Source organism: Buteo buteo, chromosome 13 (assembly GCF_964188355.1).
Source record: "Buteo buteo chromosome 13, bButBut1.hap1.1, whole genome shotgun sequence".
Lineage (NCBI taxonomy): Eukaryota > Metazoa > Chordata > Aves > Accipitriformes > Accipitridae > Buteo > Buteo buteo.
Genome location: NC_134183.1, coordinates 28611251 through 28636551, shown reverse-complemented (window position 1 = coordinate 28636551; position 25301 = coordinate 28611251). Strand labels below are relative to the sequence as shown.

Genomic DNA, 25301 nt, shown 5'->3' with positions numbered 1-25301 from the left:
GTCCCGGAAGTGCGGGTGAGGCCGGAGAGGGCCCCGCCCTTCCGGGTGTCGGCGGGGAGAGCGGGCCGCGGCGTGAGCCGCCATGAGCGACGTGGTGGAGCGGACGCTGAGCGTGTTGCCCGGGCTGCTGGGGCAGCACGACCCGGGCGTTGGGTCGGGGGGCGCCGGCGGCCCTGGCAGGGTTTCGGCCACCTCCCGGCTCGGGAGCCTCATCCGGAGCATCACGGCGCTCACCTCCAAGCATGTACGGGCTGCGGGCGGCGCCCCCCTCCCCTCCCCCGGGGCGGGCCGGGCCGCGGCTCCCGCTCCTCCCGCCGCCTCGAAGCGGGCGGGGGCCGGGCCTTTCTCCTCTCCCTTCCCGGCCTCCCCGAGGTTGCCGTCCGTCCGGTGGGGCGGTGCGGTGCCCTGTGGCTGTAGGCCCCGGGGCGCCGGCGTCTCCCCTCAGCCGGCGGGCTGGGCCTTGCCGAGCTCCGGAGCCCGGCGATAAACCTGGTGGGAACGCGTGTGGGTGGAGGCCGCTCCGCGGGGGGCATGGCCTGGGAGCCGCCAAGTATCGCCGCCTGTGCTTGAAACCAGCCGGTGCGGTGTCACTGCCGCGGCCGGGGCGTACGCTGGTTTTGAGAAGGCTCCGGAGCCTCTCTTAAATTAAGGTGTCGTCGCTGACTTTTGCTTGCCTCCAGATTCTGTGCGAGATTAAAGTTAAGTTTAATTTTTCTAGGAAGAAGAAAAATTAATCCAGCAGGAGCTGACCAGTTTGAAAGCAACAGTTTCGGCCCCCACCACAACACTTGTAAGTTCTGTTAGTGGTTACAGGCTGTGGCAACAGCAGACCAAAGGCGAAGAGAAACCGTGTTCTCACTCTTTTTGCCGGCTGGAGCGTACAGGTTATCTGCATTATAGGTGCTTAGTCGTCAGCATTACAGGGTACCAATGTCTGTGGGCTTGCGGCACGGTTAAAATAGTGAGGACACTGTGATTTTGCTTGATGTGAACAAATTGTAATAATATGGTGCCCAGAGACTGTTGTACTGTAGTTTCTGAAATAATGTGGACAAAAAAGCTAGGTGATGGACTGCTTCAGTCAGATAATGTTCTCTGCAGGCTGACGTTGTTCTTGCAATTAATTTGTGCTGTGTAAGAAGCTGTGCTTTGTTGTATGCACTGTTGCTCGTGTCTAAGTTGCAGGAGTTGATATATTCTGTTCTGAGTTAGTTAATGCATGTCTCAGTCCCACGAGTGAGAGTTTTTGAAGGGAGAAATAAAGTTTTGCCTCGCACATAGTGAAAACCCATCCTGGGTCAGTGTAACGATTGGTAAAAAATAATTTGTATTAGCAGTGTGATCATCTAACACTTCAGGTAATTTTTTTTATGTTAGTCATGATTAATCTACTGTTGATCACATGCTTGCTAATCAAAATAAGCTAACATCTTTTATGGTCAAAAATTAATATTGATTCACAGAAGAGGAGGTTCATAGCAAAGGAAAAATTATGAGTACCCTGATTTGAGAAAACATGTATGAATGCACATATGTTTCTATCTGATGAAGTCCTCTACTTCATGAGAGCAGTGAAGAAGAGCATAAAACATGGCTGACTTAGAATTCTCATTAATTTATTTTTGGTATTTCAGAGACTGATGAAAGAATGTATGGTGAGACTCATCTATTGCGAAATGCTAGGGTACGAGTCTTCCTTTGGATATATCCATGCAATCAAGCTTGCCCAGCAAGGAAATCTTTTGGAGAAAAGAGTTGGTATGTGCACGGAACTGTAGCCTTAATAATATTCTCAAACTGCATTTTTAAAGTTTCTTAGGATTTATAATTAATGTAAAAATACTTAAAATGTTCTTCTACTTTCTTGGTCTTGTTTCATAGTCTCTCACTCCTCTAGCTTATGAGCTGCTCTGTGTGTGCTCATGGAACAGAAGGTGGGGGAAATTATTTTAAATCATCAGTTGTCCTTTCATTGCTTTCAATTGTGGCACCAATAAGCAAGTAATTTACAAGAAATTTTGTTAAAAAACACATCAAGCTGAAAAGGAGTTTTTGTCAGGATCTGGTTTCTTTTTCAAGCACTCTAGTTCAAGATTAGAAAACCATGTTAATGTCAGACATTTGTCAGACAAATATTTTCTGTTTTGGTGCTTGTAGGATTTTTTTTAGTTTAGAAACAGTTGTAGGAGATGAGGCAAATAGGGAGATCCTTATAGCACAGGTGCAGGTGTTGCTGAGGAGGTCTGAAAGGCTAGTCCAGATTTCTTTGAAATTTCATGCCGTTGTGATTTCCTTGCCTGCCAGTTTGAAGCAGCTGTCAGCCTATCTTGTCTGGAGAATTTCCTTGCAGTTGCTGATTCAACTGCTTAGTGAAGACATTTCTTCCTGTTTGTGGAGAAAATGGTTTAACTCCAAGCAATGTTATGTCCGAATTCACAGAAGGAAGGCCATGTCTTGTGGGATATGCTTGTTTGATAGCCTTTGTTTGAACACTTAAGTATTGGAGTTTCTGAGAGAGTGCATTACAAGTGATGATTTAAAGTTGCTTTATCCCTGAGTAATGAAAGCCACTGCACAGGTGCTCTGGTAGGGATTAAAAAAATCTGTCTTCACCAAACCTGGGAGGGCAAGTGGTAAACTGTTTTGAAGAAAACTTTGTGACCTCTGTAAGTGTCAAGAACCAATGTGTCTTGATATTAATCAGTTTGAGACCTTTCCCTACTAGGACTCTTTTTGAGAAGGCTTTGGTGAAGCAGCACTTTTTTTTTTTTTTTTTTTGAAATGTAGGTGGCTTAAAGTTCTCTGGACACAAAGCGCCCTTAAGCTTTGATTAGCTAAAAGGATGTTATCAAGAGTATGTGTGTGGGTTTTGGTTTTTTTTGTTGTTGTTCTGCAGTTATATGTGATACATGAGGACAACCTTGTCTGTTCTTGGTGCAATATACTAAAGTTTGTATTAAGGAATTGTCAGTTGATCCAATCAAGATAGGTTACTCTTTCACCAAATGTGAGCCTCAGTGAATGAGAGCGAACTACATTTTTGCAGGTGTGCTAACCTGATCAAGCCCATAGTTTCACAAGCAGATAAATCAGTCTGATAGACGAGACAATACAGTTATTTGTATCTAAGTTGTTCATTTTGGTCCTTAAGCCCTGAATGAGCCAAGACCTTTTTTAAGATCCATCTCTGTATTACAAATATTGTCATGAGTTGTGGCACACCCTCCCCACCCCCCCGCTTTAAGTCTCTTAATTTAAAAGGAAGGGAGGTCTTGAAGAAAAAGGTTTCTGGCAGGCTTCTTTTCTGGGGTTCTGGAATTGTTTCTTCCTTGTTAAGAAATAACAAGGGAGTTTTTGGCATAGGGTGGTGAATTTACTCTTCTGTATTCTGGGTTGAACATAAAATTTATTTGAAATGGAACTTTATTTTTTTTAAAAAGAGAAACAGATATAAGAAAATGCATTTGTATTTTGTAGTCTAGAAGTAATATACTTTTCTCCGTGCAGAGAAGATACTAGTTTTCCAGGAAGTGATTTCTCATGGTGCTCTTGGCTGCTCTTTAGCTATAACAGTATTGTAAGGTCTCTTATTTCTCACAGCTTATGAATTTTTAGCCATTATTTGTTGAGCTTTACTGCAACTTAAATATAACTGGTTTGCCTGGAAATAAAAGAAAATCTTGATATTTAAAACATGAGCAACTGTCATCCAACAGTGAGGTTTTTTGTTGTTTTTTTGTAATTGTTTGAATTAACTCTTCTTGTATTACAGTCTTAAGTTTTCTGTCTTGAAGTTGCTTATTGCTTGAAAGTAGTAATGGAGGCTGCTTTCTTTTATAGGTTATTTGGCAGTTTCTTTATTTCTACATGAAAATCATGAACTGCTACTTCTACTTGTGAACACAGTTGTGAAGGTACAGTGTTTTTGGAGGTCTGGAGGTAAACTAAACTTGGACCACTTCTTCCCGTTTTGTGTCGCACAACATCTAAGCTATGTACTCATTAGTTCTATCTTGCTCTCTTAAAGTTGCTGTTTTTCTGGTTAGCAATCAAAATTTGAAATGGCTTTCCCTGGCTTTTTAATTTAATCTTGGCAATCCTACTGTTGACGCCATATTTTAAAATTTTTTCAAAGGAGATATACCATAAAATTTCCTTTATAAAATGTACCGGTTATATACATGCTCAACTCCAGGAGCAGCCATGCATGCATATTATCAATGTAAACTTTTGCTTTTAGCTGACAGCAAGTATCTGTTGGCTTCTTTGAGTTCTTTTGGTAATTTTGATAGAAAATGGAAATATGCTTTGGAGTGACTCTGCAAATCTATTACCTAATAATATTTCATAGGTGTCATCTTCTGTATTACTGCCTCTTACATGGAGCAATTGTGACTTATTATAACTTTCTGCATAATGATTACTTTTATATGACAGTAGGCCAAAGTCACCTAAATTATAGACTGAAAGTGATGCTTATTTTGTTGTTGTGATTGAAAACTGTTTTATGATCTTTAAAGGTCTGACTTGAAACTAGTAAGGTTATAGAAAGAAGTGAAAAATGAGAGTCCACAAAGAACTAAACCAAAATGAGGACTAAAACTTATCTGGGGCAAATGGCCAGAGCAAGTGATGATGTCAGCTGGAAATCTTACGTGTTTCATTTGTTCTTCTATTTTGTGAATTCATCCATCCTTTTTTCATTTAAGATTACAGTGATCTATATCTACTCTTTTTAACTGTATTTGGGACAGACTGTGAATTTTTATTTTTTCTTTTGTAGCACATTATGTGTAATTCATATTCGCTTCTTAGGGAGTAGGTAATGTCTTATTTTAGTGTACAAATGTGTAATTGGCAGTATTATTGAGCTTGCTCTTTTTTCTTTTTTTTTTTTTTAATTCTTTGGGCTAGATCAAAGGCACTAGAGAATACTGTTGAATTCCATGAGAAGTGACTCATCCCACTGGTCCAACTGGGGACTCAGCATAGTTTTGCAATCCTCAAACTCTTTCAGTAAACATTGATTGTAGCTCTATGCATTAATCTCGCATACGTTTAAAATACAAATGTAGTTCTATAACACGAGTTGTGAGGAGCTGCTTGTTCCGTCTTCCTGTGTAAGAGAAGAAAAGAACCCGATTAGCTCAGTGAGAGCTGACACTTCTCAAACACAAGCAGACAACAGGATGGCTGGCAGCAGGATGCTTGCTGTAGGTGGGCTGTGTAGGTGGGCTAGATCCAGCCTGCTTGTGAAAGATTTGGGGTATGTCTGTGCAGAATTTAAAATTCTAAATAAAAAATAACTGTTTTATTTCAATGATTGTAACAGGACTTACAGAGCACTAATCTAGTAGAGGTGTGCATGGCATTAACCGTTGTCAGCCAGATCTTTCCACGGGAGATGATTCCAGCTGTTCTTCCCCTAATAGAAGACAAGCTCCAGCATTCTAAGTATGTATTCGTTTACAGAATTTCAAGTGGCCTTGTACAGTTGAATGCCATAATTTTGTAGGAAGTTTTAGTAAACTGGTGTTTTTTCTCTGAATTGGTCTCTCTAATCATTACCTTCAGAAATTATTCCTCTCCTAGTTTTTCTCTTGGATTCTTGTCTGATTTATTTTCCGTCTTGACTGAGTATTGGATAGGTATTAACCAGTTTTGATAGGTAAATGTAACTGAATTTATCTGCTAGAGTCCTTTTAATAAATACGTGGATGAAGAATTGTTTGTAGAGTAGGTGGAGAAACAGATTAGGATCCTTGAAGTACTTCACTGATATGTTTTTTTATAAAGCTCTCTATAGAAACTTTGTTGATAAAAGTGTATCTGCAGATATCAATACCCTGTAGTTGTTTGATTCTCGATTTATAATATCCCATACACAGAGGATAACATTATAAGTGTTGTGTAGATTACAAAGTGAACTGCAGAATGAACTGACTCAGTACCTTCTAGACAGGTATTTTTTGGAGCTGCACATGTGACCATAATAGCTTAGCTGATTTCATTGTGTATTTGGTGGCCATTCTTTTGACTCATCAATCTGACATCAAGCCCTACTACGCTTCATTTATATGGTATTTCCAAAGTCATTTGTTATCAAGTATGTAAAACATGGGTTCTCATCTCTCTCCAAATCGTGGTGTTCTGATGGCTGGCCACATAATTTCACGTTGCTGTAGAAATAAAAAGTGCAGGTTGTTTTGTTAAGTCAAGTACTTAAAATACACAAGCAGCTTCATTTGGTTTTGTGTAAATCTCATTTCTTTTCAGGGAAATCATCCGAAGAAAAGCTGTTCAAGCGTTATATAAATTCTATCTCATTGCTCCTAATCAAGTTCAGCATATTCATGATAAGTTTCGGAAAGCCTTATGTGACAGGGATGCTGGAGTCATGGCAGCTTCTTTGCATATTTATCTTCAAATGATTAAGGTAGGCAAAGAATTAGAAGCACAACTGAACTTAGGAGGTATTTTTATATATATGTATATATATATTTTTTTAAAATTTTACACAGTGTATTGTACAGAAGTTTTGCAGAAAAAACTTACTTGTAATTGTTGGAAAAGTTAATTTATGTGATCATGGATATCTGTATTATGTTTGTTTCTGCTAGCTCTCCATTTAGATTGACAGATCCACTTTTTTCATGATCTGAATGCTCAGCATCATTGGCATAGTTAGCTAGAGGATCTAATTTCTATAGTGTGTTAAAGGGTTTGCTGAAATTCGCTTGTAAATTTTTTTTTTTTACTGTTGCCTTCAAGTTACATTCACTCCCTTTGCAAATGTGCAAGAAAATAGCATAGGTTTACAGTGAAGAGCTTACAGGTGTTATAGGATGAGAGCACAAGTTTGATTTAAAGAAATGAGACTGTTAGTGTAGGTATTTTGATCTTACTCAAGTTGTGGATTATTTTTATTTCTGAGGTGCTGTATTGAAATATTTGAATTGTATTTCTTTTTGATTATGTAGGAAAACTCATCTGGATACAAGGACTTGACTGGGAGTTTTGTAACCATCCTAAAGCAGGTAGTGGGAGGGAAGCTCCCTATTGACTTCAACTATCACAGTGTGCCAGCACCATGGTTACAAATTCAGCTTTTAAGAATATTGGGCCTGTTAGGAAAAGATGATCCAAGGTAACCAGATCTTTCCCTGTAATTAATATTTTGAAGGTACAAAAAATACAGTCATGACCTGTACCTCATAGACAATTTATTGGTTTGTTTTTTTTAATATGAGGATTTCAGTGTTGAACTTCGTATACATTTGTTATTAACCAATACAGTGAGTAGATACTCTTTAAACTGCAAAATTAGTTTCTTAGCTTCTGGATTGGCTAAACTATTGATTATTGTGGAAATATATTGAAATATATTTTTGCTGGGACTTCCGTTACTAGGTTACCAAACAACTGTGTGAAAATCCAGAGTAAAGATATTTCAAAAAGTGGTGTCATTTTGTGAGGAGCTAGTTGTCTGTGATCCTTTTCCTGTTGATGTTTTATTTTTTTATACAAGCAGCAAGTGAAGTGTTTTTATTCTTGTGATATGGTAAATAAGTTTCTTTCGAAAGCTGCAGACATCTTGTTGGATGCCATTTAGAAACACGTTATAGAGCTCTTCCATGTTAAAGTGAATCTGTGGATATGAATGATTTGTTACAGATTTCAATGCTAATGTTTGAGTTGTTTAGCAAAATAAGACTACATGCTTGTTAGTGCTGCAAATAATTTTACATTATTCTTTTCTTGTTAAACAGGACAAGCGAATTGATGTATGATGTTCTAGATGAATCTTTAAGAAGAGCAGAGATAAATCATAATATTACATATGGTGGGTGAGGTTATTTTATGTAATTATCTGTAATTGGAAAGAATGAAAATGTGAGTAGTTGATTGTGCTAAAATACTTATGCAGTCCTTTTGGAAAATCTAATTATATTCTTAATAAACAACAACTGTGTTCTTAAGTGTCCAACTGGTAAATTGTAAAACAAGTGATACATTGCTGTACAGCGCAGTTATTTATTATTGAAGTAAAACATTTTTATGTATTGGGATTTCATCTTGATTCAAAAGCCTCTATCCTGCTTGCATTGTCCTTGCCCTTAAATACAGAAAGTCAGCTTCTTCATGAAAGCTCTTACTGAACATTGCTTAAGTGGAAATAAATGATGAAAGAAAAATCCTAATGATAAAGCTCTGTTTATTAGAAATGCTTAGATCTTCTTTTCACTGCCCTGAGAAAGGCAATAAAAAGTGTGCAAGAGTGGCAGCATCAGTTCTTTACAGCTGTGTAGGACTTTTCCTCTAGCCACAGTTAATAAAAATTACACCTCTAGTGTTCAGTGATAGTGATGCCTGTGAAAATATGTTTTTGGCACACATCTCAAGTTAAAATTTCTAGAGCATGGTAGAAGGCTATGTTAGTTTCATTACATTCTTAGTAGAGAAAGCTGTATTTGGTGCTAGAACAAAGCAAAAGGAATAATTGCACTGTTAAGTTTTTTCTAACAAAAAGTTGAGCAATTTATTTGGATTTTTCTTTGCCTTCCCCTTCCCCAGGTCTTAATACCTCCCCAAACACCCAAATCTAATGTTCTAGAAACCCTATATTAAGAGCTGTTTCACTATTAAAAAAACCTACCCCCCCCCATTATTTTATTATTAAAGTATAAGTCCCATAGATGTTGCCAAAGTACCTACGCTAATGGAATGGAAAGAAAATTGAGACTTTTTTAAAACAACACTGGGGGAAAAAAGAAAAGGAACACAGCCCAAAGCTCTAGATGTCTAATGCCTAGTTGATACATGTTTTGTAAAGCATTGTGTAAGCTTCACTTGCACTGAAAAGGGGAGCTTTGGGTAAGTATTCTCTTTTAGTAAATAATACATGAGGAAGCATCTGCCAGATGTTTAGTGTATTTGGTTTATTGCTTCTATTCTTTTAGGCAAGAGCATAGAAGATACTGGGAGGTGGGTTGCCTTATAACAGACAATTTGCACTTGCGCTTGCTAAGAGTTAAACATTCAATTTGTTTTAAGCACTTAAGGTGCCAAAGTGGGCAGTATATTATGATTTATACAAGGACGTAGAATTTAGGTATGTAGTTTACGTTCACATATGATAAGCTTTTCCTAGAATTTTAGTTGATGATACCAGACAACAGTAAAACATAATTTGGAGTAATTGCTCTTGTACATAAAGTCCTTGGTTATTGCATGTTTCTTGCTTCTTGTAGTGGTAGTCTTTCTCAGATTTAGTTTTGTAGTGCGTAAGAAGAGTAGGTGGTTGTCTATTGGATGGTTTGGTTAGGGACTGAATTACAAGAGCAGCTGAAAACTACATCATGATGTTAAATGCCAATTAACTCGGTCTGAATCTTTGCCCAAATTGCTGCCACAAAGGATTAATTACTTCTTGTCTCTTCAGTTTACTTCTAGCTTTTTCTCAAACAACTATACAAGGGGCTTTTGGTTTTGGTTTTTTTTTTTAATAAGAACGTTCTTGGGATGATTTAGCTGCTGGTAGTAGCTAAGAAATCATATTAATTACTGAAAAATACTTTGTCTCAAATCCTTTATAGTTGCGCATTGGCTTTGTAAAGGTCATCCTAGTCCAGTCCCTTGAGCAACTATAGGAGACTTCAAGGTTGGAAGAACTATAAAGACAAAGTTGTATGCACAATGGCAAAGGCTAATAAAAAATATGTATATGCTAAAGGAGATAGTCTTTAATCCTGTTTTTACTTATGTCAGTAGGTACTCTGCAGTTGGATCCAGTGGGGGTGGGACAGCACTGCAGTTTCTTGATGCAGTCAGTGAGCTTGTTTGCTTGTTAAAAATTTTTGCATTATAGAAGTATTTAATACACATTAATTATGTCTTTTTTTTTCTACCCCCCTGCAGCCATCTTGTTTGAATGTGTCCAAACAATTTATACAATTTATCCCAAATCTGAACTACTTGAAAAGGCTGCCAAGTGCATTGGAAAATTTGTTTTATCACCCAAAATTAATTTGAAATACTTAGGTAAGGATGCCTGATTTCATTAAGATGTTTTTAATTTGGTGATAGTAGTATACATTCTCTTATATCACTTCCAATCACTTATATTCTAGGTTTAAAGGCTCTGACCTATGTTATCCAGCAGGATCCTAATCTGGCACTTCAGCACCAGATGACAATAATTGAATGTCTGGACCATCCAGATCCCATTATTAAAAGGGAGGTCAGTGAATTTTTAAACATCAAAAATTAAGTTAATTTTTAAGATGGGCGGTACGTTTTCTGAACTTAGCGTAAAAGGCATATTATGTCTCAGTTACTGTGAGAGCAGTTGCAAACAACACTAATGTGACAAGCTGTGTAGATAAGCAGTGTATTTCATTTAAGACTTGCCAAATAAAGACAGTTGCTCAATTTGGCATCATACCAAAGTGTTTCTGTTTGCTTGCTTCCTTTTTTTGAGTCATCAGAGCCAATTAAATATATTTTGTTCTTTCTCTTTCAGACTTTGGAGCTTCTCTATAGAATTACAAATGGACAGAATGTAATTGTCATAGTTCAGAAGATGCTTGACTACTTAAAAGAAAGCAAAGAAGAATATGCTATCATCAACTTAGTTGGCAAAATAGCAGAACTAGCTGAGAAATATCCTTTTATTTTTCTGAACTAGCTGAGAAATATCCTTTTGTTTTTTGAAACTTTGAAATCGGAACTCAGGCAAATGTAGCATTTGTACCTTTCAAAGCATCTTTCATGATCTTTTGAAGTAGGAAGTGTTACAGCTGTGCTTTCCACTCTTTCAAATGCAAAAAAAAAATATGCAAAAGAAAATGCATACAAAAATGACCACAGTGTTTCTTGTATTTCACTGAGAGAAAGTAATGGCACTCAAAATACTTTATTTTGGCTTTGGAGTTTAACATTAAAAGCTTGTGGTTTTAAATTAAAACCTTGAAGTCTTACACTGCTGTATGGAGAGAGATGCCGCAGTGCTACATTGAGTGCTGTTCTGTAATTGGGGCAGTGATCTTCCTATCAGAGAACTCTTCATTGGTATATGGATTTTAAGAATAACACACGTGTAGAAATAAAGAAAAGATTCTTTAACTATGCCAAAAAGATGGAAGTGATGATTAGGGATTTGGCATATGGTGGATATTGCTGTTAGAGTTGTCACTGCCTGATTTTCTGTGTGTATTGTCTGATAATTTGAGTTGTAAGCTCTTTATCACAGAGCTACTTTACTAACCTATTTGTACGCTGCTTGGCACAGAGTAGTGTACAAAAAAAGGTGTGTTGTCGTGCAGTATGCAAAAATAAGACAATAATATTTATGTTTCTGTACTGTTAAAAAATTCCATTCAGTAAGCGTGCATTTTCAGGATTTATTTGAGGGAAGGCAGAAGCTAACTTCTGAAGTCAGCAAAGGCTGATCAAATTTTAAATATATAAAAAAAGCAATTTTGCTTTCTGTGGAGTACTTCAAAATGTTTGTTATTTTACAGTAAATTAACAGCAAAACATTCCTGAAAAGAACAGGTAGTCTATCATTGATCAAGTGATTCTGCATAAACGAACTCAAAAGATTATGCTGGAAAGCTAGCACAGAACAAGTGTGAACTTAAAATACAGTAGGACAGGTTTCCAGAGCCAGATGCTTCTGTGAACATGGCAGTTCCTACTGTATGAAGTCTACTTAAACTCTTTTTTTTTTCACTCTTAACATTTATTCATGCACAACTTAAGATGTATTGATTGACAAGCCAGCAAATTGCATGTAATGGATAGCTGTTAAGTTCATGTGCAGGCTTTTTCAACAGGGCAGTAACTTAAGACTTCTCTACCTGACCACCAGTTTTCATGAAGTTTACAGGAAACACTCTATAAAAGATAGAGGAATATTTCCTCTTCAGTTAGATTGAGCTGATATTTGACCATCAGGCCCCCAACTTACTGGGGAGAGCAAGATGGGTAGCTTATTTGTGGAAAGTTTGTTTCCTTAGGAAGCACACAGAAAAAGAAAGAAAAAGTTACGCCTTAGCACTTAATTCCTTAATGTCTGGACACATATGCCCCTGACAATGAGTGGTTCATCCAAACAATGAATGCCGTGTTTTCAGTTGGAGGTGATGTCGTGCATCCTGATATCCCAAACAACTTTCTGAGGCTGTTGGCTGAAGGTAACTCCCTGAATGCTCTGAAGAATTAGACATGTTCCTTAGTTATCTGTCTTTTTTTTCTTAAAATGCACTTTGAAGTATTTGCTGGGACATGTTATTTGCATTTCAGGCAAAGTATGGTATTGCTTTCTGTCTAGGATTTGATGACAGAAAAGAAGATGATCAGCTACGGATGTATGCAGTACAGTCTTATTTAGCATTACTTGAAGAGGAAGATGCATTGTATCCACAGAAATTCCTTCAAGTTATGAGCTGGGTAAGGTAGACACATGGTCAAAATTGAATACACAGATAGGAGGAAACTGTCAAAGGTGGTCATGTTTTTTAACTGTTTTATTTTTAGTCATGAATATTCTGTTTTTACTTGAAGCCAAGATAATATGCTGAAATCTATTTCTAGTGGCCTCTTTTGGTGCCTGAGGACTACTTGGCTTCTTATAGTTCGTGGAAAAGCTGACTTGCTCCCTTTAAGGCAGGTGATGATTGGGATGACTTAGTAGCCACATGAATCTGACTGCATGCTGAGAGCTTTTCTGTCTTCATCAGAATTAGGCCAGATGGGGTTGTGAATTGCATTTTTAGCTTTGCAGGTGACTGCTCAAGTGCTGTGCTAGTATTGTCTGGTACTTGGGTAAGCTTCAGCTTCCACCCAAGGAAGAGGCTGTGGTATGAGCAAATCATGTTTTGTAAGGGCCTAATTACTACATTTAGCTTTCTTTTCAAGACAGCTTTTTGTTGTTTTTTTTTTTAAGAAGCTAAAAGTTGGAGTCTGCTGAGGTAAACACAAAGATGGTTTCAAGCCTTTGACATTTAAAAGACAAAATGGTAAAAAAATATTTTAGAAGATGTTTAAATAATAGTTTCTTGAATGTGAGGTGGATTTTATTGTGTTGTTATTTAGTACTACATTCTAATTTCAAAACTGAACGCACTGCTCTGTGTGACTAAATGCATAGTTTGTCTGCTTTTTGTGAATAGGTGTTGGGTGAATATTCCAGCCTTGTTACAGATGTTGATCCAGAAGTTATTTTGACAAAGCTACACAGCCTGCTGAAGAAGACTGTTATTACTTCTGAAACTAAAATGTGGATAATGGCTGCAGTCACCAAGATAGCATCACATGCCTCCTGTTCAAAAATAGTTGACAAACTAATCCAGGAATTCAGCAACTCTCTAGATACCTGCATGAGACAATATGCCTTTGAATTGAAGCATTTGTGTGAAGACAAAGCACTGATGAGAAACTTGCTTCCATTTGATGGTAGTTGCAATGACATGGTGGTAAGACATCTGTAATGTGTGTTCTTCATGAACCTCTTTGTAGTTTGAAAGGGTTGAGTATTTTGGTAAAAAAGTGTTTTCAGAATGAATAATACTGGTGCCAGTCTTTAGTCTGCTTAAAGTGAGTTTTCAGAAACATAGTTTTTCAGGCATATGTGATGAATCGTAATGTTCTGTACTGAAAGATGAAGAACCATGGTGTTTAGTTAGTAAGCCCGAGTAGCTTTTAACAAAATTATGATTTCATACACTGATTTATTTTTTTGGTTTTTTTTTCAAAAGACAAGTTAGGCCTGCTTTAGTGCTATGGTACTGCTTTTTTATTCAAAGGGTTTGCCTCCTGTTTAGAAACTACTGATCTTTACACTGAAATGTCCATAATAAATGATGGAAAATAGTATTGATATTGCTAAGGTTTTTGAATTCAGTATTTTCATATAATGTTAGGATCAACTATTTTGCGAAAACTTCACTCTGCTTTTTTTTCTTTTTTTCTTGTTTAGAGGAAAAAATCAATAGTGGAGGAGTTAAATTAAGTTATAAAACTCTAGCTCAAAGTCCATTTTAACATACTTGCTTAATTTCTGTTAATACAGCAGCTTTACTGGTAGATGTGAGACAGAAGATCCTGATTCGCTGATGAGACACAATATTCTTTGGTAACATCAGGCTCATGCATAGAAAATATTTTTATTGCTTTCTCACTTTTCTTAATTCTGTGTAGGTAGATGCTTCCTTATCTTTTCTGGATGGATTTGTGGCTGAGGGACTTGGTCGTGGTGCAGCACCGTATAAGCCTCATCACCAGAGACAAGAGGAGAAACTTTCTCAGGAAAAAGGTGACTGTTAGTTTACTGCATTTATTAAACAGCTGGTACATTACCTGATAAGTAGTAATAAAAAAATCTAAGTGTACAGTTAATATTATTTCTTAAAGTAGTGTTATCTTAATACGTCTCTTGTCTGTAGACAACTTAGATTTTTAGTTCCATATCTGTCTAGCTGGTATATGTAACTGTTCATTTATCATAGGTTGCTGTTCTGCAGATAGCAATGTTTCACTACAATCTCTGCTAGTCTATGGGATTTGAAATTTATGGGGATTATGAAAGTGAAAGCAAAGGGTTCCTAACTTTACTATACTGAGCACTTAGTCTTGACGGGAATTATAATTTGCAATAATAACCATTGTGAACTTATTTAATGACACAAATCTTAGGTTTCTTATGTAGTGTAGGTACAGGTAAGACAGCAGTATGTACTTTTATTTATTAAAAAATACCCCAAAACTTTAGCTATAGTGCATTTTTAAATTTTTTTTGCCATAGAAATACTCATTTATTATAGGCAGTCACATAAGGATTTCTTTTAGATGCTTCTGAATGATTCTTTTTGAGGTTGGAAAGCTTTTTTAAAGTGTTCTTCAGCTTTACTGTTGAGGAATTAGAAAAATTAGTCTTGTACACTGCATTATCTACAATTAAATTCTTATTTTTAAAAGATGATTTTGAATGTGCAGGTTAATGCATACAATAAATAATATTGTCCATTTGCTTGCGTGTGTAGCTTGGCAGAATTTAACACTTTTCTGAAATAATTATAAATTGAGTATTACAGCTACAGCCTCCACTTGAAACCTGCTAGAAAATTCAAAATTTTGGTGGAGAAATTAACAAGGTCAAATATGTTGAAACTGAATATTGTATACTGTTTTTTCCATGCATGTAAAGCCTGTTGAGGGATACAATCTACTGTATGTCAGATTGAGCTCATAATAGTGCTTCGTACTGAGGTGTTGAGAATGAAATTAGTGGTCTGTACTGCTGAAGAACATCCATTTAGCACTCTGGTGTTTGCAGTGTTCTTACAGTTTTGCAGGAAAGCCATTGTAGGAACCAAATTGTGAATTGCTGTTTTTTTCTTAGTTAATCACAAGTACTGATTAGCATCTTCCACTGGCTCACAAATGTTCTAGGAGGTAAGATACAGATGAGGTAGAATATTCAGAAATATTCTAGAAAGGGAGTCCACTGAGTTTACTGAAATTCTTTGTTTATAGATGACTAAATTTACAGGTTGGTAGAGTTTGAATATCTTTGTGGATTTTTTTTATCACAAAGCCCCTTGGATCTCTGTTCCTTCTTGCTTCTTTATGGGACAGGACACTTCCTTAGCACTGCCTCCTCCTTTATCAGGAGACCTCTCATCCCAGACGCCCAACAGCTTTGCCCTGCTCCTTCATTTTGCTGGGAAGAAGAAAGTGTAAGGCTGAGGTGGAAATGAGGGAAAGGGACTATAACCCTTGATAGTTCCAGGGCTGCAAAGGAGAGTGCGCTCTGCTTCGCATGTAACAATGACTGTTCATGTTATAGTCCAAAACAATTTTTAGAAACCATTCAAACTACATTTTGATTCATAAAGCATAGTTAAGGTGGCTGGTTCTGAATCCTGATTTGCAAGTCTTAATGAAAGTCATTTATCACCCAAGGTGCCAATTATGTTTGCAAAGCAGGCAGTGATATATGGATGTAATGCTGTGGACTCAAAATGTTATTTAGTGTCATGAACAAATGGAAAAGCTCACTTATTTAGATCCAATATAGTACTTCTGTCTACAAATACTAAGCATCGGCAGATGTTTTAGTGATACGCTCTAAAGTCACTATTTGGTTTTAAATACTGAAATTAAACAGAAATACCAAATGAATACCTGTTTTAGATAAATCTTCAGTGTGTCTAAATAAAAATTATTTGAGAACAGAAACATCCATTTTTAATGAGAATAGGATCCTGAATGGGAAACCCAAGAAGGGCAGCCGTACAGCATATATATTTTTCAGAAAATGGATTTCTTTCTTACCTTTTTATGCCTCATTGTAATTTTAAGATTCTGTCTGTCTTGCAGCTCTGAATTTTGAACCTTATGGATTGTCATTTGTTTCAAGTGTGTCCTCATCTGGCGTCACCGGCAGACAGTCCCCCACTGGTTTATCTTTTGGTTCTGATACATCTGGTAATAGTGCTGAGACAGGGCATAAAGAGTGAGTTAATTTATGTTTGAAATGAAGTACATTTAAGCTTCTGTTCTTGTTAGTATCACGTGTCTTTGTGTTTTCATTATGTGGAACTAAAAAGAGTACAGTTGAACTTGGAAACCTCTGTCATGTCAGAAGAAATTCAGATGACATTTTCTTTGAAATAACTAGAAAAAAAAGCTAATGCAGTTAGACTGTTCTTCCACTTTCTTCACAAACTACAAATCAAGTTATAGTTAATGCAGTAAAATTGGTACAGGATTACCTGATTATTACATGACTTAAGTATTTTTTTCTCTGGCTGCCTTCTTTTTCTTACAGGCTACACTTACTTTTTATGGGCTTACAATAACATACCTTTTAAGGAAACTTTTTTTTTAGATAAAAGTGAGGCTAAGATTCACAGTGTAAGATGCTCCTGAAATTTAGAACACTACAAATAAGTTCAATATCCATGGTTTCATACAAATAACTTCATTTGTACTCTGGTAAATTAGTATGCAGGAAATGTTGGAAGCTTTTTCAGATTCTTTAACCAGTCTGTGTAAGAAATTTGAGTGAGGCTTTTAGGTGTAGGACTTGCAGCATTTAGCCTGTGTCTGTTCAATCAACTTCTGCTAGAGTTCAGGCTGTCTGAGAACATGAATGCTTTTCATAAGAAATAAAAATGCTTTCTAGGTCTATTCTAATTTTCAGTCTCTTACGTTAACTTAAATTATTTTTTAAGAAATCAGCTATAGTACTATTTAAATATACTTAGAGATTCCCAGAATCTTTCTCCCAGGGAGAAAGATTAGATACAATGTTGCTTGTATTCACTTAAAAAAATATTCAAATACATCATAAATGTAATCTGAAACTCTGGATGGAGTTGGCAAACACAGTCCTGGCTGCAAGTGTCTAATGCTGACTTAGTATAGGTCTATACTTAGGAATACGTAGCCTAGTCCAAGTTTGCATTTGCAGGGTGTTTTAAAAGTAATGAATGACATCGCTAACACAGAACTTCATGCAGATGTAAAAGTGTTCATTTATATTCTACTACTCACTGTGTATATCAAAGTACCAAAGTTGTGAATGGTGCTTAGAGTGTTGTCATGTTTTTATGAATGTGATGTTCATATGGTTGATACTGCTTTGTTTTGTTTGCCTTTTTAGGACAAATACTCTGAAACTTGAGGGAGTACGCAGACTATGGGGAAAAGAAGGCTATCTTCCAAAGAAAGAAAATAAAGTAGGGAAAGAAAATGAGCCACAAACTGTTTCTTGTGGCAGCTTATTAGCAGGACAGATGGGCGATCCTCCTGCATTGCGGTCTGATCAAGTTGCCAGCCTCTCCGAGGAAGACAAAGAGAAGCAGCAGTTAGCATCAACTTTGTTTATTGGGCTAGGATCAAATGCTGGTGTAAGTCTGGTAAGTGGTTCTTTTGAGACTTAGCAGTTTAAACTTTATATATTGCCTTATTTACAAGTACAGATATTTATATGCAAATGGAGATCAAATTAGTGTTGTGGTAAAATGAGGGAAAAAACACCGAGTCATTGACAAACTATTGAAAGTTACTTTTGTAGTCTGATAATTTGTTAAGAACCTGAAATGGATTGGATATTACTTGATGAAACAACCTCTGGAGCAGATCTGATGCAGTAACTAGAACTTCCTGTTTACATGTTGCACTTCAAGTTTTAGTCTCAGTTTTCCCTAACAACTGTTCCTTGACCCAACTTTCCATAGCTGTTGGCATTCATTTGGCAGTAAGGCTAGAGTTTGACGCCCTATGTCAAGACCATTTTTTATTTATGTATGCTAATATACAGAACATTAAAGAATTCACCTTTATGTAATCTTTTTAAAACTGGCATTATTATATTAACCAGCTCAAATCTTGGCATTTATCACTGGTTTAACCAGAAAATGTTTACCTGTGCTTGCTTTTTAATAGCTTTCAGTTTATGTTTTAGAGAAGCTGGAGTCATTCTTGCATTATAGGCTAATCCGATACCCTGTGAGAAATATAACAAAAGCCCGTTACTGGATTCATTCAAATGTTTGGAATCTATTTGTATTTGTCATCTGAATTGATTCTTTGCTTATTATTTGTCCTTGCTCACTATGTTTCATGCTGTTAACAGTAACACAGCTGGTTGCTAGAAACTTCCCCACCCCCCTTTTTTTTTTTCTCTTTTTCCTTTTCAGATGGGGAAAGCAGACACAGCTACTCAGAAGTTCAAAAGAAAATCAAAGATAAATGAAACTCAAAGTAGTGAGGAGGCATCAGACTTCCAAGATAGTGCTGCTTCAGATTTTGGTCCCTTACTTGATACGGTACCTATTAACATGGAAGACTGTGAGGGAAATATACGCACAAGGTTAAGGAAAGCCTCCCTGTGTTCTTCAGATATTGTAGAAGACAATTTAGCATTTGAAACACCTCAGTCCCTAAAAAAGTCTGGGCCGGACGACAGACTTCCGGATATTAGGCTGTCACAGTCGTCTTTGTTTGCTGACAGTAATATTGAAATTTTTCAGCCTTCTCGAAATGCTCAATCTGAAAGTGCCAGTAAAACACCGTTGGTCCCTTGCTTATCAGAAGAGCTAGAAGAGCTCACTCACTCTGAAGTAGTGGAACTTTGTCAGAGTGATGCCTTAGCTCTGTATTTATGTAAGGTGTGGACAGATGACTCTCTGTTGCTCATTGTCTTTGTTTCAAATAAAACCACTTCTGCACTTAATGCTGTGAACTTAGTATTTGAAGAAGCAGAACATTTTCAGGTAAGAAACTTTGTTTCCATTATATTTCACATTCACTTGGAACTTCTTGCTTTTCACTTGCATTTAAGTGTGCAGTATTTGGTTTAATGTAATAGCCATGCCTGTTTCCCCAAGCATTTCTTTAAAACCTGTGGTAAGGCTATTACACACATCCTGAAGGGTAGTGAAAGAAATCTCGATACTAAACTTGGTGTCATTTGGTATAAAAGTTAGCATCTCGCTTTTTTAATTCACCTTGATTTAATTTCCTACTTCTTGCTTCTGTATAACAAATATATATGATTTTTCAATTCTGAATTCAGCTTCTGCCTGGTGTTTAAGACTGAATGCAAACCTAACCAGTCATACTCAGAATGGTATGACTTGAGTTGCCAAAGAAATCACTGCATAACTTGTTTTGTCTGGATGTGACTGTTGGGCTTGTGCATTCGTTCGTATTTATCTGATAGGCAGATGTGATGCAGTTTCTTCCTTCACATAAAATTTCTGTAAGCTTGCTTCAAGTTTTGGTGTTTTGTTGTTTGGGGTTTTTTTTTCCCAAAGACATCAGTCATATTTCATTCTTGTTCTCATGCATTCAGTTGATGGTGGAGAGGAGTTGGTCAGTTTATTTTTTGACATTGGCTACATGTGGGATTTAACTATGGTTGGTAAAAGCATGTGATAATCTTAATTGAAACTTCATTTAAGTAATTGGAAAGCTATTTAGGAATCGCCTATTGGCATGACTATCCACAGATTTTGCTGAAAGAAGCACAGAATTCTGAAACCTTGGAGACACTTAGCAAGTGGTAACTGCATAAAGAGAATTAAGCAGAATGTTTCTTTTAGAATTGACTTACGCAAGGAACTGCTAATTGGTTATGAAGTCTCCTTCCTTCCCATTTCTGGCTTGAATCAAACCTGTCATGGCATTGATAGGAAGTGGGCATCTCATTTTTATTTTTTTTCCTGTAATTCACTTAAGTTTCCACACAGGCCACTACCACAGACAGAATCTGTGTTACTAGTTTGTTTGGAGAGGCCAGGAACTGCTGAGTAATTATGAAATTATGCTTGTTAGTGGGGATGATTTCTCAACTTCTTGCTTTTAGTGTATAGCCTGGGGTATGTTGCAGTGTTGTTTCCTCTTGTATATTACTTTATTTTGGGACTGAACTACCGAATTCAGGTTCTTGGTCATCAGTTCTTGGCCTCTCTGAGCAATTATTCAGGGCAGGGGGGAAAGCCAACTGGCAGAAAGAGATCAATTTCTTTGGTGTTCTCATTGTCATAGAACTTTTGTAATGTTAATGATTGATTTATCCTCGATGAGAGCTGAGAAATGGTAGCTCTGTTCACTTGCTAAACAGTCCAAGAAAAATCAATTGAAATAAAAGGCACTTACATAATTATATACCTGTATCTTAGCCACTTACATAACTTGACAGCAAGACTGATATTCTATATTCCTTTTAAAAAATTATATAGATTTTGGAGAGTACCACCTACCAGTTTCCTGTAATTGAGGCTCAAAATGTGGAACGTTGCCAGAAACGTGTGTGGATGGACAAAATCTGTACACAGGGAATTCTTTCTGGCTCCGTTAATTACCAGTCAGAGATGGAAACTCGCCTTGAATTTTCAATAACTTTATCATTGGTGGACTTCATCAGGTAAATAAAATAAGCTGTAGTTTTTAAAACCACGTGTACTCAAATAAGTATTAGACAAGGGCAGGATGATTTGGGTATTGATTATGAAAATTAAGGCTTCATCTTGAGCAGCTAAATTTAATCTGAGATGACTGTTAAAGATAGTAAATGGTTATTTATACACTTAGAAAAAAGTGGCAGAGTTCCAGGAAGAAGTACAAACAGTGAGAATATTGACAGTAGCTGCAGATTAGAATAGTCTTGAACTACAGAATGCGTTTTTGAGGAGGCTAACAGAACTGAGTGAACAGAAGGGCTTGCTGTTTTAAAACATGGCATAATATAAACATGTCAAACTGAAATAAGTGATTTGAGTACAGAGACCTATACATTCTATGAAAAGGATGACAACTTTTGCAGGGGAAGAAGAAAGCTTATTCTTTTTATTTTTGAACACTGCATTTATTTTAGCAGTAGAAAAAGCAAGTGTTCTTTTTTCCAGTAGACTTTTGTGTTTTATAGTGAAATCCACCTTGTTTTCCATAATAGTCTACCTCTCATTGAACTTGTTCCATGTCTTTCAATGGGCAGATATCTCAAGGCCATTCACTTTGGTCTTCCATTTACACAGAATAATGTATTTTTCTTAAATTTAGAAATCTAAAACAAGGAATAGAAACTTGTTTTTAAATGTTAAGCTGGGAAGAGGAGGGGTTTGTTTAAACTAATTGTATTTGCTCATTGCTCACACTGTTGTCCATTTGCTTCCAGATAGGATTTTTTGGAAGACCAAATATATTCTGAATAATGTATCTTATTTTGCTAAGATGTGTGGTGCCCTTACTTTTAGGCCAATGGAAATGACTACAGAAGACTTTGGGAAGCTGTGGTTGTCCCTTTCCAATGATGTGAAACAGAATATAAAAATGTCATCTTCTCAAGATTCCCTTTCAGCCACTCTGAGTACACTGCAACAGAAGCTGAAGCTCCATATAGTTGACATCATAGGTGAGTGAAAGTATACTGTAAGGTTGCTTACAACCTATAATTTGTCCCAGTAAAATAAGTGCATGGAAGCAGGTATCTTACAGTTTAAGGCAGGGAACGTTTAGGAGCATAGTAAACACAGGAGCATTGTCCTATGGACTTTATTTGCCTTACTCAGGGGTCTATGTGAAGCTTGATGTAAAGGTACAAGTGTACAGCAAATGGTAAATTTTACAAGGGAGCAAACTGTTGCACTGTAAAGAGTTTTGGACAGGACAAAGAAAGGGAATGAAGCTGTATGACAAATATGAAGCTGTGATTGCCTGCAGGAGGCATGATTTTTGGTGACATGTTAGGGGAGTAGGGGTAAGAGTAGAAGAGAACAGCAGAAATGAAGTTTGAGAGAAGGATAGATTTTTTTGTGACCCATACTGCTGTAACTATTGTTACTTGCTAATTGTTCTTTTTTTTTTTTTGTGGCCTCTGTTGTTTTAAGGTAACGAGGGAATACTGGCCTGCCAGCTACTTCCATCTGTGCCCTGTCTGCTGCACTGTCGTACTCACTCAGGGATGCTGGCTTTGTGGTTCAGATCGCCTTGTTCTGCCCTTCCAGATGGTTTGCTTTATCAGTGTCAAAAGGTGATGGAGGAATCATAGTAACAGCAGTGCCTGCCTTAATCTGCGTGGTGTGTGAAAAGCAAATCAAAGATTTTTACAGTTGCACAGATAATTACCAAAGCTAAATTAAGATACTGCTTCTCAAAAGTATTAAAAGTTTTCTTCCAGCTGGCATATGTCATGTGGACTTGTGGGGGAAGAATGATAACCTAAATTATGCCTGCAAAAACATGCTCAGGACTGTACAGTGACTAACAAGTAATCCATTAAAGTGTTGTTACCCGTTTAAGTGAAATGTATATTTCTTAATTTTGTTGTAAATGACTGAAAGTATTTATTTTTATTATGCAGCTTTTATAGATGCCAACAATTATTCTTCATAGCAACTACTTAAATATGATTTTAAAGAAAACGTATCTCCATTGTGATGTCAGACTTGATCGGTTATCACGACCATCTAATTTTATTTTGATAATTTTTCTAAAGCTATTTTTAAGCACTGCTGGCAACAAGACCCTTGTTGGTGGTTGTGTAAAGTAACCTATGGGGCAAAGAATGCATGTTTTGAAAACAGTTAAAAGATTTTTAGTGAGCAACGCACTTCCCGTGATCCTTGATATTTATCATTTAAGTGGTAACATCTAAATAGGTATTTGATAGGAGGCAGGCATGTGAAATCATATGGAATGATCTAAGGCCCTTCAGATTAGTTCCTGTCTGCAGGTCTTCCTGCCTCATGTTTCGGTCACGTTCCCTTTCCTTAGGGGTCTGTGACAGTCACTGAATATTTGTGCATGTCTGAAGGTAGGTTTCACGTGGATCAAGTCTGGCTGAGCTGAAGGTAGTTGGCTGTGGACGTGTCCCCTAGCCAACTACCATCTAGTCAACATGTTCATTGCTCTCCAGTCAATCCTGTAAATTTAATCTGGCTAATACCTCTGTTCATGAAAATTCACATGGAGGAAATTTTCATTTATTTTTACTTCTAATTATTTATAGTCTCAGTATGACTCTTCAAACCTTTGACTTGCGCAGATGGGGCTGTATTGTGTGTCTGTGGCTAGGAACTGCAGTAAGGCATGAGATCTGAATTAGAGCAGGATATGTGATAAATGTGTCTGTCTAGATTGTCTCCTTTTCTTCCTGAAATAACTTCACAGTCTTGAAAATCCAGCAGTCTTAATTTATTTAGATGCTAAATGAAAACTTTAATACTGTTTAATATTATTTATAACTGGTCATGTTTTTTATTTAAAAACATCAAAGATTGTATGCATGGTTCAGACACGGTATAAACGGATTCTACAGTGGAATTCTCTCCTTTGTGTGTGATGTTAACAAGGAAATTTTTTGTTATATTTCAGCGTTATTGATTCTCACCTGATAAGCACTGGTTGTAAAGGAAAATAAAGTATTCTGTTACTTTGCTAATGTTTTGGTAAATGTTCATGAAATCACCATAAGAATGTTAATGTGCTGATAGGTTTTTTCTTTTTTCTTTTTTTTCTCTTCTTTTTTTAAGTTAAGCCACTTGTGTTATCACAAGTATAATCACATAAGCAAAGCTCCTTTTTTGTATTGCTGTTTCAGTACCCTCTTACTGAGGAATTTAAAGTGCACTGAACCTGTAAATATACTTAATGTTCTGCATACTTTAATGTTTACTTGGCACTTCAAGACAGTTTATATAAATGAAGACTGATTTATAGTGGAATAATTTCCAGCAAACTATTTCCCTGCTGGTAAATCAGAGTTGTGTTAGGCAATTGGACTTGTGTAATCATATGAACTATAATAGAAGTATCTGTTTGTGGCCTATGCATTTAAACCATTTCAGCAATGAGGTGTTCAATGTCCTAGTGTTTAAAAAGAACAGCAAAAGACAATAATGCCTTCTATTGTTCATGTAATGTTCTTTATAACCATTTTCACTGTATGAATAGTGTATGTTAAGCTGTCAATATGCAGATTCAAAATGCTTTATGGTAACATCACATAAAGGAGTTTGCAGGGAATTGTACCTGTGTCAGTCTTTATTTTTAGGTTGCCCAGTCAATATTTTTCTTAATCTACCACTATCTTTGCATTTCTTGTAGTTTAATAAAATTCAGTTTAATTTAAAAAAAAAAAGAAAAAAAGCTTGATACTTGTTAAACATTCTTTGCTACCACATGTAGCAGTGTTTCTGTGTATTAAGAACTGGGTTCTATTTTAATTGTTTCTCTTTGCATATGAACAGTGATGAAGAATCTAACATTGCAGAAGTCTTGACTCCGTTGGTGATTTAAATGTCCCGTGTCTCAGTTGGAGGTATAAAAAGAGTGAAAGAGTACACTTTAGATCTTTTGAATAGCATTCTGTGTGCCAGGTCACAGTATCTGATAATCTTTTTGGAATACTGCCAGATTGTGGGATTTGTTTTTAGGCATCACAAGAGACTTTGGGGTTATTCGTAGTTGACAGCAATAGCATTTTTTTTTTTAAGTCCAATGCTAACGTAACACACAATTTGCTATAGTATTGAGCAGGAGTTGGGAGTTTGGGAAGTTTGATATAATTGCTGAATTGAAAGTGGTTGCAGCCCTGATCTATATAATGAGGCTGTTTTGTATGGTGTGGCTGTTGGTGTGTAAACAAGAGTGCATGCTACACTGCAGTTCTGGCTGATGTGCGGTGCTTAGAACAGAATGGAGTATTTCAGTTGGAAGGGAGCTACAACGATCATCTAGTCCAACTGCCTGACCAGTTCAGGACTAGGCCCTTGTGAACCTCAGCA

At 36.8% G+C, this 25301-nt stretch overlaps 1 protein-coding gene across 2 annotated transcripts; it reads left to right on the top strand.

The window, feature by feature from the left end:
- Positions 1-40: 40 nt before the first annotated feature.
- On the top strand, positions 41-23956 carry AP4E1 (adaptor related protein complex 4 subunit epsilon 1). 2 transcript variants are annotated; one of them, XM_075045256.1, is made up of 21 exons: positions 41-244; positions 719-790; positions 1635-1758; positions 3841-3914; positions 5333-5454; positions 6277-6436; positions 6981-7147; positions 7770-7843; positions 9919-10041; positions 10131-10240; positions 10523-10666; positions 12089-12197; positions 12335-12453; positions 13176-13478; positions 14203-14317; positions 16384-16519; positions 17672-17927; positions 18711-19286; positions 20757-20941; positions 21771-21928; positions 22404-23956. In XM_075045256.1, exons 1-21 carry the CDS (start codon positions 83-85, stop codon positions 22562-22564), a joined length of 3450 nt encoding a protein of 1149 aa, XP_074901357.1. In that variant the 5' UTR covers positions 41-82; the 3' UTR covers positions 22565-23956. The 2 variants fall into 2 exon arrangements, with proteins under 2 accessions (XP_074901357.1, XP_074901358.1); XM_075045257.1 differs by lacking the exons at positions 41-244; positions 719-790 and having other exon boundaries at positions 1676-1758; positions 3841-3939.
- The last annotated feature ends 1345 nt before the right edge of the window (positions 23957-25301 follow it).

Bases quoted from the DNA above. Each gene is read 5' to 3' on its own strand.
- AP4E1 (XM_075045256.1), top strand. From the start codon at position 83: ATGAGCGACGTGGTGGAGCGGACGCTGAGCGTGTTGCCCGGGCTGCTG. The intron at 7,844-9,918 runs GTGGGTGAGGTT...ACCCCCCTGCAG, and splicing joins AAATCATAATATTACATATG to CCATCTTGTTTGAATGTGTC. The intron at 10,667-12,088 runs CCTTTTATTTTT...CTGGACACATAT, and splicing joins CAGAACTAGCTGAGAAATAT to GCCCCTGACAATGAGTGGTT.